At 56.3% G+C, this 17,607-nt stretch overlaps 1 protein-coding gene across 1 annotated transcript; it reads right to left on the bottom strand.

The window, feature by feature from the left end:
- Positions 1–716: 716 nt before the first annotated feature.
- On the bottom strand, positions 717–2,248 carry GADD45G (growth arrest and DNA damage inducible gamma). Its single transcript, XM_045468479.1, has 4 exons — positions 2,072–2,248; positions 1,735–1,836; positions 1,412–1,625; positions 717–1,326 (listed from the first exon to the last, which is right to left on the bottom strand). Exons 1-4 carry the CDS (start codon positions 2,122–2,124, stop codon positions 1,216–1,218), a joined length of 480 nt encoding a protein of 159 aa, XP_045324435.1. The 5' UTR covers positions 2,125–2,248; the 3' UTR covers positions 717–1,215.
- Between the last annotated feature and the right edge of the window lie 15,359 nt (positions 2,249–17,607).

The raw sequence follows: 17,607 nt of genomic DNA, 5'->3' as shown, positions 1-17,607 counted from the left end.
AACACAGCCTCCTAACTCCGTGTGGGCAGAGAGCGCTCGGAATAGCAGGTAACAGAAGCCGGCTCCACTCACAATGGCTCACCCCGTTTGTGTCGACGATGTCTTCCCATTTTTGCTCAGATCTTTGAAGTTCTACCACAGCCGTGACAAAATGATGACTCATGCTTAAACACAGGCATCATGTCATCCACGATATTAATACCGTGGTGACATTGCCGTAAGCGCCGAGCCTTTAAGAGGAGAAGGTTCCCGAGAGCATTCTGCCACCATCCTTGGGGACCACAAAGGGCAGCGGCTGCACGAGGCAGCGTTCATTGTGCAGGAGGGCGCCGCCTGCATCCTGCAAGCCGCTCTGATAAGCAGCTGTCAGCAGGGAGGGGGCTGCGGGCAGGAGAGGGGGAGGGGAGGGAGAGGCCGCTGTTATCAGGCTGGAGGGCCAGCCTTTAGCTGCTGCCCTGATGTCTTATCTCAAGTATGCTCCTGTCTTGCAAGTTTACAAATCTCCCTAAAAAGAGACAAATGGGGGCAGGGCTCGAGTTCGGCCCTAACACGCTCCAGCGCCCCTCCCCCACTCCCAGCGCCCCAGGAGCCCCTAACTCAGCCCCACCGGAGGATAGTAGGTGCCAGGCAGTCCCGGGGGGTCAGCGATCACCTGGAACCCTGCACACCGCTTCCCCCTCGGGCAAGGACCCCCTGCCCTCAATAAAGAGAAGAAGTTTGTTTCAGTAAATTTATTGTCAAAAACTCAAAGGTGCAGCAGCATAATCCTTCCGAAACCCGAGCATCGCCCGGCCCGCTGGTGCACAGCGGTGCTGCTCAGTCCGACGGAGCTCCTGCAACTGTCGTCCAGGCCTCGCCCGCCTGGCCTTTCCCCTCCTTCCTGTCGAGAGCGCGCAGGCTGCTGAGTCACGCCTGCCCGGCCGGTGCGTCCTGCCCGGCCCCGTGGCCCACGGCCCGCCTCCGGCCTTCCCGGGCAAGCGGCCGCTCCCCACACTCGCAGAGTCCCGGGCTGGGGGCCAGACTTGCCCCTGCCGCCGCCGCCGCCGCCGCCGCCGCCGCCGGGCCCCTCCTGCAGGGGACCGCCCCTCCTCGCAGCTCTCCACGCAGCGCTCCGGACCGGCGCCCCACCTCCGAGGGCGCGTCCACAGAGCCAGCCGCGCGCTAGGCGCCCCGGGACGTCACCACGTCGATCAGACCAAGGCCCCCTCCGGGCTGTCACTCGGGGAGGGTGATACTGGGCACCCAGTCGTTGACACTGCGGCTCTCCTCGCAGAACAGGCTGAGCTTCTCCAAGGCGGGGTCCTTCCACGCGTCCTCATTGGGGTTCTGCGGGCAGAGCGCAGAGGTCAGCCTGGCTGGCCGCCGGCCGCCGGCCGCGGCGGGGCGACACCCGGGCGGAGGCGACACTCACCGAAATGAGGATGCAGTGTAGGTCTCCCGACGCGGCCTCCTCGTCGCCCGCGCCCACGATCGCCGCCAGCCGCTGTACGTCGCCCACGCGCACGATGTCGATGTCGTTCTCGCAGCAGAACGCCTGGATCAGCGTAAAGTGGATCTGCAGCGCGATGTCGCCCTCGTCCTCCTCGTCGGCGGCCAGCACGCAGAAGGTCACGTTGTCGGGGTCCCTGCGCGGGCGGGGAGGGGGCGGTGAGGGCGAGGCGGCGAGCCCGGGGTGCCCCGCCGCCGCCCCCCGAGCCCCCGGTCGCTCCCACCCGGGGCCGCGTCCACACTCACACGTTCAGGACTTTGGCGGACTCATAGACGCCGGCGGTGAGACAGCCCTGGCGCTGTGCCGACAGCAGCAGCTCGTGCAGCGCTTTCCCGGCGCCCTGCATCCTGCGGACGAGCCAGCGCCGTGAGTGGGGACTGGCCAGAAGGCGCGGCGGGATCCCCCAGCCCCGGGGACACACCCCGGGCACCCCAGCCGAGGACAGGCACCTCGGGCGCCCCGGCTCCCGCCCAGCGGCTTCCCACCCGCGCGGCTCCCCGAAGGTGGCCGCCCGACCGGCTGCGTCCAGTACACGGCCAGGCTCCCCGCGCCCCAAGACATCGGCGCCCGGCGCCGACCCACCTGGCGGTGCTTTCGGGAACCGTGTCTTGGCCGCGGATTTCCTCCAGAGTCATGGTTCGGTCGGCGAGCGGCTAGCTAGTTATCCACGAAAGGAGCGAGGGGCGCGGACGCGGCGGGCACCGGGAGGCTAGGGCCACCCGGCGAGCGCACGGCTGGCAAGTGCGCCCCGGCCCGCCGCGCGCCCTTATATAGGCAGGGCCGCCCCGCCGCCAGCTGGCGCTAGGCTGCGCGCCCATTGGCCGGCGCTCGCTTTCTGATGCAAATGAGGCGGCGGCCGCGGCTCGTGCCAGAAGGCCACGTGGGGAGGGGTGCGGGGGGGATGACAATGCCTCAAATCTGCCGCTTTTGTCCGGGTGTTACCAGGCAGACTGGAGCCTGCAGATTTCACTCGCCTTTTTGTTGTTTTAAGTCCTTAAAAGGAAAAAGTTAAAAAAAAAAAATCTTGCTTGCTAATAGGACGCTGTAATTTGTGAAATGCACCTTTGGAGAAACTAAAGATTTGTTTTGCACTTATTTTTGTTGCTACCTTTCTATTTTCTTCTTTACTTTGAATTTCAAGTTTAGCAGACTGTTGCTTTTAAACCGGAACTTAAAGTATAAAGCACCCAGCTCGGGCTTTAAGCTTGCAAAGGGCCTCAGCACAGCTGCCTCGGGCGACAGCGCGAGTCCGCCGGCCAGGCCTCCCCGCACACTCAGCGCCCCGACCCCGCCGCCCTGGAGGGTCCCAGCCGACCTCCCCGCCCGCGGCCGAGCGCTGCGCTGCGGGGCGCTGGGACGCGCGAGCAGATTGCGGCCGGCGCACGCGGCTCGTTTGCATTTCTATGGAGAGCGCACAATAGCGGAGGTCTGGCGTGTGGCGGTTTGCAGGAGGGACAATCGAGGCTTTCTCTTCATAGCGACACTGTCCACCTGCCGCAGGGTGGGGCTGCTAGGGCCCCGCCGCGCGTGGGGGTCGCGGGGCTGCCCGGCGCGTGGAGGTCGGGCCACGTGCCGCTCCTGCGCGCCTGGGTGCGCATCCCCAGCAGGGGCGCCGCTTTGCATGTGATTCCCCACCCCACCCCACCCCACCCCCCCCCCGAGTCCTCCCACGGGGCTCTGCACTGTCTACGCAGCCAGGTGCGCTCCGCAGGGACCCGGAGCTCTTGTCCCCAGGGACTTGAAGAAGGCAGCTCGGAATCCCTTTCCCGGAGCGCCACCTACAGGCTGTCCAGAAAGACCCGGGCTACCCCCGCCCCCACTTCCGTTGGCTTCTAGGGGGTTGGCCCTGGCGGGTCCGCTGAGCCCCAACCCAGCTGCGCACTAATGGAAACCAGAGGAAGGGCTGCGCAACCCACCCCGGGGGTGGGGCTGGGGGAATGAGGACAAAAGGACACTCCGACCCAGTCCTGATGGAGGCAGAGCCCAGATTTCTTGGGCTATTTTGAAATGTTTTAATGGCTTAAAAATACGTATATAACAAGCTTGTTTGCCACTTATAACAACTAAAGCTAGAAGAGGTACACAGCCCCTTCTGTGAGGTCACCGTTTGGGGCCCGTAAGCCGGCACTTGCAGACTGCCCATGGACAGCATCACTTACGCTGTCGCGCCGGGTGCGCTTCCTGGCCCCCTTTTCTAAGATCCTGGAGCCCGCACGGGGATTCGCAGCAAGCCCAGGCGCTGCTGCTAAACTTCTAGAAAGAGGACGACAGAATGAACTGGCGGCCTGCACACCCCCCAGTGGACTTAGACTCTGCAAAGGCAGGGCCGCTTCCGGGATTCGGAGAAGCCTGTGCGTGCTCACCTCCTGTCCCAGAAATCCCAGGTGTCTTCTCCTAGTGGCGAGAGCCAGGCACCTGACGCCTGCCTTCACCCGCTGCTGCTTCCTTTCCTTCTTCGCTGGTGGTTTGCAGAATGACGGTATGTCTTGATACAAAATGTTTATTTTTAAGGGACTGAGGTTTAGGTATTGATCTTTTTCTTTGTATTAAAAATCTTAAAATGTATTAATTCCAGGTCCCCAGGAAATGTTGCAGATAGAACTTACCGCACATCTCACCCCAGCCTCCCCAGTTTATAACAATACAAATCTGGGGGGTATCCGGTCTTAGCCCCTCCTCCTACGGGAAGGCCACTGGACAGGCCTGGCTGGGGAGGGGACGCGGCGGGCAGGGCAGCATTTCCAGGTGGCACTGAGCCAACCTGGAGGAAGAGGGCTGACAAGCCCGTGGGCCATTCTCCTCTGCTCACATTTTTAGGGTATTTGGTTTCAGGAAAACCGCCTTTCTGGTATGCCATAGGATATGGCTTCACACGGATGTATTCGGTCAGTCCAAATGGCCGCAACGCCCTCATCTCAACTGGGAAAGAGACGTCTTATCTGGAAGCCAATTTGGCCTCCACCAGACCCAGCCACCACCACCTTGGGGTCTAGACAAATGGAGGAGCTGTCGGGTCTGCCGTTTCCCCACCTACTGGTGGGACTACCGGGAGAGGGGTAGTGCCCGCACCCATCCCGGTTACCTGCCCCGGGCAGACCACATGCCCCACCTGCTCCCAAGCTACGTTCGGCCAGTGACTCAGCCCGCTGGAGCCCCAGGTCCTAGGATGCTGTGATGTCATCCAAACTCCCCGTGATGGCAGCCCTAAGCCTTCTCCGAGCCTTAATAATGAGGGTGGTAGTGACTTTATGAAACACACATCCTCAGGGATGCTCTGTTTTAAAGACCCTTTGGGAGGTGCCTGGGTGGCTCAGTCAGTTAAGCATCCGACTCTTGATTTCAGCTCAGGTCATGATCTCTGGTTTGTGAGATCGAGCCCCACATCGGGTTCTGCACGGACGGTGTGGGGCCTGCTTGGGATTCTCTCTCTGCCCCTCCTCTACTCGTGTTTTCTCTCTCTCAAAATAAATAAATATATTTTTTTTTTAAAGACCCTTTGGAAATGTTATTTAACTATTTTTGCTAACGCGGTCTCTCACGGCCTGACTACGATGTGGGAGAGTCGCCGCTCGCTGGGGGATGGAAAGAGGTGGGCTTCGAGTGAGCAGTAAACCTTATGAGGCAGCCCTTGCTGCAAAACGTGTTTACTTCTAGAGTGAGCACGTGGCCATCAAATGGCAAGCCGGTGGCCAGTGGCCGTAGGACACAGGGTTCCTTGCACGCAGGGCTCCTCTGGCCTGTGGCTCGTCTCGGGGACAAAGTCAAAGCCAGGTTTCCGAACTGGCTGCTCTCACAGACAATTCTGCTTTTCCAGCTTCTCTTGGAAAATGGGAAGGTTTGGTCCCCATGGGCCTGCGGTCCCCACCCGCATCCCCACAGTAACCATCAGCTGGAAGGACACGCACGGGGGCCTCCAGACTAGGCGACTCCTCTCCGGTTCACCACCGTCCCCACCATACCTCCCTGAGGACACCCAGCTGCTTTGCTCCTTTACGTCATCTGCTTCCACCCTTGCAAACTTCAAACAGAAACAAGTTTAGGGGCACCTGTGTGGTTCAGTTGGTTAGGTGTCCGACCTCAGTCCAGGTCATGATCTCACGCTTCGTGGGTTCGAGCCCCGCGTCGGGCTCTGTGCTGACAGCTTGGTGCCTGGGGTCTGCTTCGGATTCTGTGTCTCCCTCTCTCTCTGCCCCTCCCCCACACATGCTCTGTCTCGCTCGCTCTCTGTCTCTCAAAAACAAATCAATGTTAAGAAAAAAAAAAGAAGAAGTTTGAAAAGCAAAATAAAAGGGCCAGGTTCTTAGAAAATGACCTCGAATTGGTTAGGCACCATTTGTGTCCCACACTGGGTGGGACTGTGTCTCGTGTGGGCCCAGGGCTCTTGGAGCAGTCTGTGTTGAGCCCCTTACAGAGGGCCCAGGGGTTCCTCTTACTCCCACCCCACCCTATTTATCGAGCCCCTTCACAAGGCACAACAGGCCTCCTGGGTTTCAAAGAAGTGTTGGTTTTTTTCCCCCAAACTCACAGATGGCAGTGTGGGCATGAGTTGGTGACAAAACTTCATTAACTCAAGAAAGAAACCAAATCTTTGTGCAAAACACACACCTATTAGCTAAAACCCAGCAGCAGCGTCTCAAATGCACCCGGTCTATGGGGGCACAGGGCAGCGTCGCCCCCACCCGCCGTCACCCCGGGGAGCTATGCGGGACCCTCGCCCCACCCCAGGGAGCGTCACTGGATGGCAGGTGCGACCGAACGGGAAAACAAGAAAGGGGAATCCCCACGGAGCACCGGCCGGACGTCTGTGGTCAGCCCGTGTGTCAAGAGGGGTTTCTGGAAGGAGCGGTTACTCACGGCTCATTGAAACCCCTGAAGCCCCTAGAGGGGTGGGGGCGGGCCATTCCTGCGCGTGGCACTTTCCCTACCGTGAGTAAGCAATGATCGGTGACACATGTCACAGCCGCAGGCAGTGACAGCAGGTCTCACCGTGGCTGCGCTCCCCCGACCCCGAGAAGCCCAGAGATGTGCTGTCCTTCCCGGCCTGGCCGTGCGCCCGGACTTCGAGCCTGGGCCCCCACCCCCGCCCCGCGGAAAGAAGCCCTGAACGTTTGCCTTTCAGGGGCCTCCCTGGGAGTTTCTAAAGGTCACGCCAGGTCACCATTTGGCCCACACTCCGCTCTTGTTTGGGGGGCAGGGTTCTAAAATGACTTACAAATTCGCTCTGACTTGTTTGTGTAGGTGGGAGCCCCAGACGCGGCGCCAACGTCCCATGGCGCGCCCCCACCCTGCCCCCCGCCCCACGCCTAGTCTCCGTAGGCGACGAGCTGGCGTTTAACTCTCTTCTCTAACAGCACACGGGAAGCCCTTAGCGTGCAGCGCAGTCCGGGCATGTACGGCCACCAACTTCCGAAGGGCAAGTCCCCCTTTATGTTTGAAAGACGATTCACAGCAGGTGCGCGAGCACCCAGAAAAGGGCCTTGGATACTCAGGCGGCGAAGTTAGCACCGCAGGCTCAAAGGCGGGTTCCGCTGCCGCCTTAGCTTTACCTTGAGCAAAAGGTTAGTGCGTGATTTCAAGGTAGAGAGAGTCCCTGCTCGTCCTCCTGTCGAACCCACAGTTCTTCAGTCGCCTGAACAAGGGCGACGGAACGTGTGCATCGCAAGGAAGTGTTCGCTGGGGCGTTCCTCCCTAACGGGGGGAATCGGAAGCCACCGGAGGAGGCAGGCGGTATACAGCAGGTGGTCCCGAAAGAAACATGACGGGGTCGTAAGAGATGCTCCGGAGACGATCTCGTGACACGACGAAACCTCAGACAAGGGGCCGCGTGACTGACTGCAGGGGCCTGTGCGCATCAGTGAACCTGACTCTAGCCACTCAAAATGTCCAAACAGAAACCCCGACTGCACCGTGCAGCGCTGGGATTGTAAAGATGGGTCGTGCTCTTCTTCGTACTTTTGTGCAGTTAAACGTTCTGCGACTCCATCGCAGGTAAGACAAATTCAAACTTCTCGCGGAGAAGAGAATCCGCCCCAGCCACCATCCCCCTGACTCGTGCTCTGGGCATCGCGCAGAGGAGCGATGCTGGCCATATGTCTGTCACGAGATCCACAAGGCAGACATCCGCGAGGCTGTGTTTCCAGGCGGGGCGGGGCGGGGGGCACGACCTTTGACCGAGCTGCCCCTCTTGACACCGGACTCCGGTCCATTCTGTTCGCGGCGGAGGGGAAGTGGTTGTTAACTCCGGAATGACCCAGAGAAAGTCTCAGATGGGCACTGAGGGCACGAAGGAGGGTCAGCCGTCAAACTTACGCGAGGTCGCGCCTTCCCGGAGGCATGCAGGTGGCCGCCAAGCCCGTGTTAGCAAGTAGCCACGGATAAAATTCTTCCACTTCCCTTTTGCGAAAACGCCTGCTTCCCAGAAGTAAGTTACAGCAATAAATTGTGAAGATTGTTTCCGCTGTTTACATAACCCGGAATTCTAAAAATGCAAAATATTTACGTACACTCAAGTTATTTTAGTGACGCTTCTAAGTGCAATTCCGTTTTTCAGTGTTGAATTTCACCCACATGAGAAGAACAGAGCGGGAGCCTTGGCCGGCTCAGTCGGTAGAACACGTGACTCTCGATCTCCAGGTTGTACGTTGGGACCCCATGCTGGGGGTAGAGGTTACATTAAAATACAATCTTGAAACATTTTTATACATAAAAATAAAAAGCAAATCTCGAGTGTGCTATCATTAGCGGTGTTGGTGTTATGGTTTTATTCAGCAGATTTTTTTTTTTAATTTTTTTTTTTCAACGTTTATTTATTTTTGGGACAGAGAGAGACAGAGCATGAACGGGGGAGGGGCAGAGAGAGAGGGAGACACAGAATCGGAAACAGGCTCCAGGCTCTGAGCCATCAGCCCAGAGCCCGACGCGGGGCTCGAACTCACGGACCGCGAGATCGTGACCTGGCTGAAGTCGGACGCTTAACCGACTGCGCCACCCAGGCGCCCCCAGCAGATTTTTTATAGGGCTGGCTATAGGTCAGGCACTTTAAAAACATTCCTGAATCGTTAGGTAGGTACTACTGTCACATGAGGAACCCTGGGCACAGAGAGGGCAGGCAACCTGCCTGAGGTCACACGGCCAAGAGGTGGCAAAGTGCGGTTTTGAACTCAGAGCAGCTGGCTCTGGAGCTTGTCGTGAAGAAGGGAGAGACAAACTTCTCTGTAAAACCTTTTCTAGAGCTTTTGGGGCAAACCGTGTGGTCCACGAAGGATAAGGAAACTAACAAGTTTTCGAAAACCTGTCTGGCTCTCCTTAGGAGCCCTGACCTAGTGCCTGTCGGGGTTTCGTGATTGGAGTGTGGTGCCATCTAGTGGTCGGAAAGAATACAGCTCCGAGCTCAGTCAAGCAGTCTCTTCGTTTTCATCTAAACCCTTGCGTGTATCCCGGAAGCCCACGGGCTCTGGCCACACACAGTTGACCGTGCGCAGAAGCAGCGGCCCCGGCAGCAGGGAGCCCTGGCCCCGTCCTGCCATCCGCGTGTTTGCTGCAGGCAGTGTGGACCACCCGCATCAAGAGAGCAGAGCCGGCCCCCGGGAACGTGTCGGTGGTGATGCCCCTGCCCGCCGTGCAGGTGGAAAAAGTGAGGACCGGCGTCACACAGCTAGTGACAGAGCTGGGATCCTAGCCGCCCCGCTCCAGACCTCGTGCACATCTCAGGTTCATGCTGCCACACGCGCGGGCAGGACCCGGACTGTCTCCGAGCAGCAGCCCTGAGACACGGCCCCAAGCCTTCACAGGGAAGCCCGGTGACTAGGACACCTGCTTCCTTTCAAATCAGGGATGCCGTGACGCCCCACGTCCTTCGGCGTTCTGAATTCCCTAAGCGGCCACGTGACACGAGCTGACGCGCTATTTTTTCTTACAAACTCCTCGACAATATCAAACCTGAAGGGACCTACAAGGTAGCTTTCTCCAAAATGCTGCCAGTCTGGGACACACACGGTCCCCCACATGCCAGATGATGGCGGCTCCATGGGCTGGCGCGCCCCTGACTTGTCCACCTCCGTCTGATTCCACCCTCGATAGTAATGGCAGCCCCGGGCCCCTCCTCCCACAGAGCCGTCCCGCCAGAGTCCCTGCCGGAAGGGACAACCGCATGGCCCAAGCTGCCTGTCGCCCCCTCCCCATGTCTCCTCCAGGGCACAACAGCAGCCTGAACAGCCATGTTCCTCTGCCGGGGATGATTTGTGTTTGTGGCTGCGTGTGTTGGTGCAACACAACAGGTCAGCCCAGCAGAGACCAGCTACCCCCAGTCACTCCACTCTGCCAGGCAGTTGAGAAAACGCTGTCACCTTCCAGAGTGTGAACCCATTTGGGACCCCGTGACCCAGAAACCATGGGGGTGTGTGGGGAAATGCGTGTGTGGAGCCTTTGGAGACTGGCTCTAAGAAAGTGAGACTGTCCACTACATGGCCCTGCCCTCTTCAACCCTTGGAAGCCAGAGTCACCTGGGGTGGTCAGCTCAGAGGTCCTCCCTGCTCAGGGAACACGTGTGCTCCCTGTTTCCAAAACAGGGGTCCTCCCTCCTCCCAGGACAGGTGTGCTCCCTGCTCCCAGGACAGGGATGCTCCCTCCTCCCAGGACAGGGATCCTCCCTCCCCCCAGGACAGGGGTCCTCTCTCCTCCCAGGACAGGGGTCATCCCTCCTCCCAGGACAGGGGTGCTCCCTGCTCCCAGGACAGGGGTCCTCCCTCCTCCAGGACAGGGATCCTCCCTCCTCCAGGACAGGGATCATCCCCAGTCCCAGAGGGTGCTCCCTGCCATGGCTGAGCTCTGTAAGGTGTCCTAAGGGAGGACCATGTGCCCCAGAGCTCCCCTGTGCTCAGGAGGGGAAGGGCAGGCAGGCAGCCGGCTCCACCCCGGCCACGATCAGTAGTTGAGCGCCTACCGTGTGCAAGGTGGTGTTCACGGGCTCGGACCTCAGGAAGTCCCGCGTGCAGGGGGGCAGGGGAGGCAGACCACCCACCGAGCACCTCCCGACCCCGCCGGCCCTCACTGCCTCCCTCCGCAGCCCAGGCAGGAGCTCCACAAAGCCGAGGCAGGGCTGGGAGGGGCAGAGAAGCGCCTAGGAGGGGCTCAGGAGTTAGATGGGTGACGGCGTGGGGGGCTCGCGGGAGCACGGGCACAGGGCTCTCCACGCGCAGGCAGACTGTGCCGCCCCCCCCCCCCCCCGGGACAGGTGGAGCTCCCAGAGCTGCTTCTCAAACTAGTACCGGGGGAAACCTACCCAGGGCAGACGGGACGGTGGCTTCAGACCAGCTCCATTTTTAAGCGGGTTTGGGAGGTGCCGTTGGAGGAAGCCTAGGCTGGGCACGCCTCAGATCCCAGACTTACTTGGCCACAGGCCCCCTGTGTGGACCATAAACTCCGGGTTCCATGGGACACAGGCTGGGGGCACAGGTGTCCCCAGTGTCTCCCAGCCCTAACACTGAAAGGGGTTCATTCGCAGAAGATGGCACTTCTCCAGGAGGCATCCGCACCCCCATCTCCTGGACGGGGGACCCGGGGTGAGCCAGGAGGCCGGCATCATAACACCCCTCAGGGGCTTCTGCCCTGCTCCCATCTGAGAAGCCCTGGGCTCGGGGAGCCTCACAGAAATCCCCACATCAAAGCTGGGCTCGGAGAGGAAGGGTCCTCCAAAGACAACGAGAGGAGTAAAGGACTTTCAGGGGCGTCCCTGGAGCTGACGGTGGACAGGTGAGCGGTCACGCGGCCAAGCCCAGGGGCGCTCTGCAGGGTGACAGAGGGCCCCCGCCCCGGGCAGGGCCCCCAGGGCCACGGCCCTCCCTCCTGCAGCCCGGGAAAAGCCGAGAGGGACATTTTGGCACCCTGTCACCACGCGGGGACAGAGACGTTTCCTCCCGTGGGGTGAGCATTGCAAACATCAACGTCAGACGGGCTCAGCCTGCCAGGAGCGCAACCCAGACCCCAGGGTCGTCTGCAGCGCGAAGCCTGTAGGGAAACCATGCAGGGGTGAGAGGGGAAGCAGAGCCGCCTCCCTCCCCACGCCCCCACCACGTACTCAGGACGCAGAAGTCACCACCAGACACAGCCCTCACCCTGCGTGCAGCACGCACCCTGATGGAACTTTTATTGCTGGAAATGGGGCCAAAGTAAGCAGAAGTAACAGGGCGACCCCTGTACCCTGGGGTCAGTGGCAGCTCCTCAGGTCACACCCAAGGGACAGTCTGAGGCTGAGGCCAGCTGCCCACTCCCCACCGTCCACGCCTCTCCCCCCCCAGGGCAGGGGCCGGCTGCCTCACCACCACCGCTGGGGGGCGTTTTGCAGGCCTCGTGGACATTAAAGACAAAGTCTAGTCTAGCACTTTCTGGACTGTGTCTTAAATGCTAGAAGGCTTCGGCTGAGGGCAAGGGGTGTCTCCACCCTGAACTCTCTCGCGGAGACAGTCTCCCTCTAACTCCAGGGCTGTGATATTTGGGGAGAGTTTCCGTGATCCCAGTCTGAATGTATACAGACGCGATTTCACCCGGTAGTGTTAACTCAAACTTTCCGAAGCTCTCTGGGAAGCACAGGCATGTTTGCGGGGCAAAGGCACGGAAGGGGGACCGAGGGGCACAGAGGGCCCAGGCACTCCGGCCCAGAGCCTCTCCCTCGGTCGACGGCCAATCACGGTCCAGAACCTGTGCGATGGGTCGTTCCTGGGACGTGGCTCCGTGGGCCGCCGCCACATCCCCTCCCATCTTCGGACACGGAAAGGTTTGTGGCTGAGGACCCGCCAGGAACACATACACTATCCACTCACTATACACACAGCACCCGTGGAGCACTGACAGGGGCACAGTCCTCTTCCCAGGGAGGAAGCCGCGTGCAGCCGGCAAGAGTCACCGCTCCCGGCCTTCCCATGAACCGTCCTAGGGGGACACCGCGCCCCAGTCCTCCAGCCGGCTAGGACAGGCCACACCGCCACCTGGGCCACACCAGCCGCACTGGCCACGCCAGGCCGCGCCAGCCACACTGCCTCTGGGAGCATCACAGGAATGCCAGCTGCTCACAGAGTCACCGGATGAGACCAGATTCCCTCTGGCCGGATGGACCCCTTCCCCCCGTGGTGGGGGCGTCAGCGGGGAGGGGTCCGGAACAGCCTCAGGTCAGCGTGTGCTCGCTCACACTTGTCCACCGGCCACTGCCATTTCAGTCGCAAGACGGTGCCGGGCACGGGCCTTTACCCTGTGGGATCAGGTGCCGCCTTCGGGCAGGTGGTGTCAGAACTGAGCTGAACTGTAAGACACCAGCTGCTTGTCGGTTGCGGGGGGAGGGCACACACACATTGGACTCGGGGGTCCGAATCACCAGCCGTGAATCAGCAGTCGTCTAGACGATGTGGTGCCCGGGCGTCGGAGAACCAGACCCGCTCAGGTAGCCAATGAATTTCTGAGATGATCACCCCGCCAGCAAACGGTGCTGACACGGTTAGCTAGGACCATGCAAAATCAAAACAAAACAACTGGCGTCAACCCTTACCTCACAGAACCAGAAAGGCTCCCTTGAACTGGGTCGCAGATCCACATGTGAATGCTAAAGGTATGAACCTTCAGAGATAAATAATAGAAGACAGCCTTGGTCGCCTGGAGTTAGGCAAAGATTTCTTAATTGGGCCCCAAAAGCATAAACCATGTATTTTAAAACTTAGCAAATTAGATTTCGTCAAAAATTAAGAACGTTTCCTCTTCAAAAGACACCATTAAGCCAAACGAGAAGACAAGCCATAGACTGTGGGAAAATGTCTGGAAAATATACAAGATAGGCCTTCTATCTAGAATATGTAAAGAGCTGTTACAACTCAATAATAAAAAGATAATCCAATTTTTTTAAAAGGAGCAAAAGATTTGAACAAGCGATTCACCAAAGTAGCTGGGGAGGCGGTGGGGACGATAGAAGCTGCTCCGCGTCATTCACGCGACAGAAACGCAAAGGCAAGCCACAGTGAACTACGACTGACAAGAACAGAAGCGACGAGACTGGTCCTACAAAGCGTCGGCGAAGGCGTGGGAAGAGACCCGAGCCCGCAGACACCGCCAGGAGGACCGGAAAACAGCCGCTTTGGAAAAGCACAGTGCTGAGCGGCACGTCCTGATCGGCTGACTGAGCAAGCACACGCAGTGCCCTTCTCAGGAGAGATAAGACGCGCGTGTCAGCACCAGCATTAGGCGTGAACATTTAGTGCAGACTCATAATATCCCAAAGCGAGATACAGTGCGAATGCCCGATGCCCGCCCCCCCCCCCCCCGGGGGGGGGGTGAATAGATACACAAATTGTCGTAGATCCCGCAGAGGAATGCCCTTCCAGAAGGAAAAGAAACAATGTCTGAATCGCTTGCCGGCACGAAGGATCCTAAAAGCATTTTGCAACGGGAAAGAAGCCCGAGGCAGACTGGACTGCACCCTGCTCGGCTGGCCGTGGAATCACCGAGGAGGAAAAGCTAAGGGCAAAGCAGATCCGTGGCTGGTGGTCGCAGGGAGAACTGGCTGCAGAAAGGCAGGAGGGGGCTCGCTGGGGTGATGGAAATGTTCCCCTACAACCGCGGGCTGGTTACAAGACTATACCCATTTTCTTACTCTCTGCACTGTGTCCTTAACATGATGCATCTCATTGTGTGTAAACTGTACCCCCGTAAAACTGACCAAATAAAGAGGAGAAAAGAATTATCTTTCTAAAGTATATTCTTTTTTTTTTTTTAAAGGAATTTCTATGCCCAAGGTGGGGTTTGAACGCAAGACTCCAAGATCAAAATTTGCATGCTTTACTGACTGACCCAGCAAGGAACCCCCAAAGCATATTCTTAATTCAGGGCCACTTTGGAGAAAGTTAAAAGGAGGACAATAGTTCGAAGATCAGATTACATTTGGAAGGTCTAACCTAACAATGAATCAGCAGTAATTCGATGCTGGGGGGGGGGGGGGGGGGAGGAGGGGAGGGGGGCGGTGTCCAAAATTGGGGCTGCAGCACCACCTAGTGGTAGGATTGTGCATTTAAACTTTGATAATCTTGTGAAAGATCCATATAAATGTTACAGCCTTGTATTGGCTTGTCGAGTCAAGGTCTACTGAAAAGTGTTTCTGGTAAAAATTTTACCAAAAGTAATTTAATAACATTTAATACATAATAAGTAAAAAGTCGAGAAACCTAAAAAGAAGAAAGTGTGACCTACCTTTGAGCAACAACCAAAACCACACTTCAGAGATATTCTCACTTTCGTTAGAAACAAAACAAAATTGCCTGTTGCCACGATTACTTAACATTTTTCTGGAAGTTTTAGCCAATGCAGAAGATTAAAAAATAGATCAAGCAGGAGCAAGACACAAAATTATTTTAAATGTATTTAATTTAATTTATTTAATTATTTTAAAATGACCACAACGGGAAGGTGATGGAGTAATGTACTTAAAACGTAAGATGAATTCTCTTAAAATCCTTACAATGCGTTAGGTGATCAGGTTCTAGAATAAAGGATAGAAAGCAATAGCTTTTCTCCAGCAGCAATCACAGAGTAGAAGTTATACTGAGGGGAAGATTCTATCAATGACAACAGTAGCAGCAGCAAAGCGGTACGAAATGCCCTCAGAGGATCCCAAAGCCAACGTCTGGTGCCTAAGGAAGAAAACTGTCAGCATCTACTGAATTGAACATAAGAAAGCTTATATGGTGAGATGTACACCATTTCTTGATGGAGAAACTTCCAGCATATGCATGTCCTGTCTCTTCAGTTTATCTTATTTATTTTACGGAACTTCAGTCATATATACATACGTAGGATTTCGATTAACTTCAATTATACGAACAAATTCCCAAAGCAATGCCATAACCTGAAGTTCCATGTAACTGAAGTTAATCCAGATGCCGGACGTGTGTCTGTCCGTAAACAATGCTTGAACCCATGAACCGTGAGATCATGATCCGAGCCAAAGTCGGACGCCCAACCGACTGAGCCCCCCAGGCGCCCCCTGACTTGCCTTCTTGTGCACGAAATCACCTTTTCGAGATGCAGTTGTGTAATCGTGTGTGGTGCTGTGCTGGGGGCGTGCACCCCCGTTTATCCACGCTCCTATGGAAGGACATTCATGTCACTGCAGGTGCAATTGTGACCACTCCTCACGCCTCCAAGCACAGGTGCACACATGTGACAGCAGACGCACTGGGACGCGGGCACGCACCCCTTCACACACCAGATGTGGGGAGACAGTGCACGCCAGCCACACAATGATCCCCTTTCGGGGCTAAAAATGTGCGACGGGACTGAACTGTGTCCCCCAAATTCACATGGAAGCCCTAGCCCCAAGTGGGATGGTATTTGGAGGTGGGCCTTTGGGAAGTGAGAAGGATTACCTGAGATCGTGAGGGTGGGGCCCCGTGACGGCATTAGCGCCTTTATAGGAACTGACACCCGACAGCTTCCTTCCTCTCTCTTCCCCTGTGTCAACAGGGGACACGGCAGAAGGCGGCTGTCTGCAGCTGGGAGAGTTCTCGCCAAAGTCTCAATCCACCGGCACCTCCCAGCCTCCAGAATGGAGAGAAATAAATGTCTGTTGTCTGAGCCCCTCAGTCTGCGACGTTCTGCCATGGGGGCCCCAGCAGATTACTGCAATATACCTCAGCTATGAAACCATGCATTTTGTTAGTAATAACTAAAATGTTACTGCCTCGATTAGTAATGCTTCCCAAAACTGTTTGCTCATTTCGGCCAGATAATTTCTTTTGCAAGAAGTTGATTCCAGGGGCACCTGGGGCTCAGTCAGTTGAGCGTCCGACTTCGGCTCAGGTCACGATCTCACAGCTCGTGAGTTTGAGCCCCGCGTCGGGCTCTGTGCTGACAGCTCGGAGCCTGGAGCCTGCTTCTGCTTCTGTGTCTCCCTCTCTCTCTGCCCCTAACCCACTCGCATTCTGTCTCTGTCTCTGTCAAAAATAAATAAACATTAAAAAATTTTTTTTAAAAAGTTGATTCCAGAAATTAACAGTGTGGTGACATGTCCGTATCAATATTTTTTAAAGCTCTGTTATTAAATAGATCATGTATGAAAATATTCAGTTGTTTTCAACGATGCAGGAAAAAGGTTGCAGATTCTGGTAGGTTTTTCTTTTTTTTTTTTTTTTCTAAATTTTTCATTTGCTTTATCAATATCCTTCCATAATTTTTGTTCCCAGGAGCATATGTCAAATGTTTTATCATATGTAACTGATCCATAATGTTATTTTATGTTTCCTCATTGATGATTGCAAATTTTATTTGCACGGCAAATTTCCCAGGAGTTTATTCACCATTCTAATAAAATGTCGATGCTTTCTACTGTTGATGACTTTCAGGTAACATTTGCATGCGACATTTACATCATTAACCATAAAAGTAAGCCCCTCATTTTTCTTGAAATTAGCAAGTCATTTCCAGGGCCAGGGAGGATGGTCTGGGAGCAGCTGGGGCGGGGGGAGGGGCTTGAGGGTTTGACACCACGCTTCCCTGCGGCACCTGCTTCCTCCACGACCAGGGATGTCTCTGCAGGGATGTCTCTGCAGGTGACCAGGCCCTCCGCATTCTGCCCTGTGAACCCACCAGGCTGGCTGTCCTGGCCCAGCAAGAACTCAGCCCCCTGGGACTGCCTGCCCCTCGTCCCCTCCAGTCTTTCGTCCACCACTCAAGATGCACAATTGCCATTTTCCTGCTGGTTTCTCCCTTCTGGGTTTTCACCCCCATCCGTCCTTTTCTTTCCTGCCTTTGGGGAGAAAAAGAGAGGTCAAAGTAAGCCTATCTTTTTCTGTACTCTGGGTGAAATAATTTGTTTTTCCTGAAATGAAAAGGTACAACTTGTTAGTTTCAAGAAACATAAATTTGTTTTTTGTTGTTAATGATGCTGTTGCCGGATGCAAATGTTACTAAAAGGGGTAAACATTTATTTTATCAGATGGGCAGGGAGAAAGTCCCTGGTTCAAATAAAGACCATTTGTAACCATCAGCGAGACAACATGTAACAACATTATGAATAGATTATACACAATAAAGCATGTGGGGGAAAGCTCGTCAAATTACATTAATAAATCAAATTACTTTAAAAT

Source organism: Leopardus geoffroyi, chromosome D4 (genome assembly GCF_018350155.1).
Source record: "Leopardus geoffroyi isolate Oge1 chromosome D4, O.geoffroyi_Oge1_pat1.0, whole genome shotgun sequence".
In the NCBI taxonomy this organism is placed as follows: Eukaryota; Metazoa; Chordata; class Mammalia; order Carnivora; family Felidae; genus Leopardus; species Leopardus geoffroyi.
Note: the sequence above shows the minus strand (reverse complement) of the source record. Positions and strands in the feature narration are given on the sequence as shown.

What these genes read in the sequence shown, in the direction of transcription:
- GADD45G (XM_045468479.1), bottom strand. Translation starts at nt 2,124, where the DNA reads ATGACTCTGGAGGAAATCCGCGGCCAAGACACGGTTCCCGAAAGCACC. An exon ending in TCCGCCAAAGTCCTGAACGT is followed by an intron (nt 1,626 to 1,734) that starts GTGAGTGTGGAC and finishes CCGCCCGCGCAG; the next exon opens with GGACCCCGACAACGTGACCT. An exon ending in TACACTGCATCCTCATTTCG is followed by an intron (nt 1,327 to 1,411) that starts GTGAGTGTCGCC and finishes CTCTGCCCGCAG; the next exon opens with AACCCCAATGAGGACGCGTG.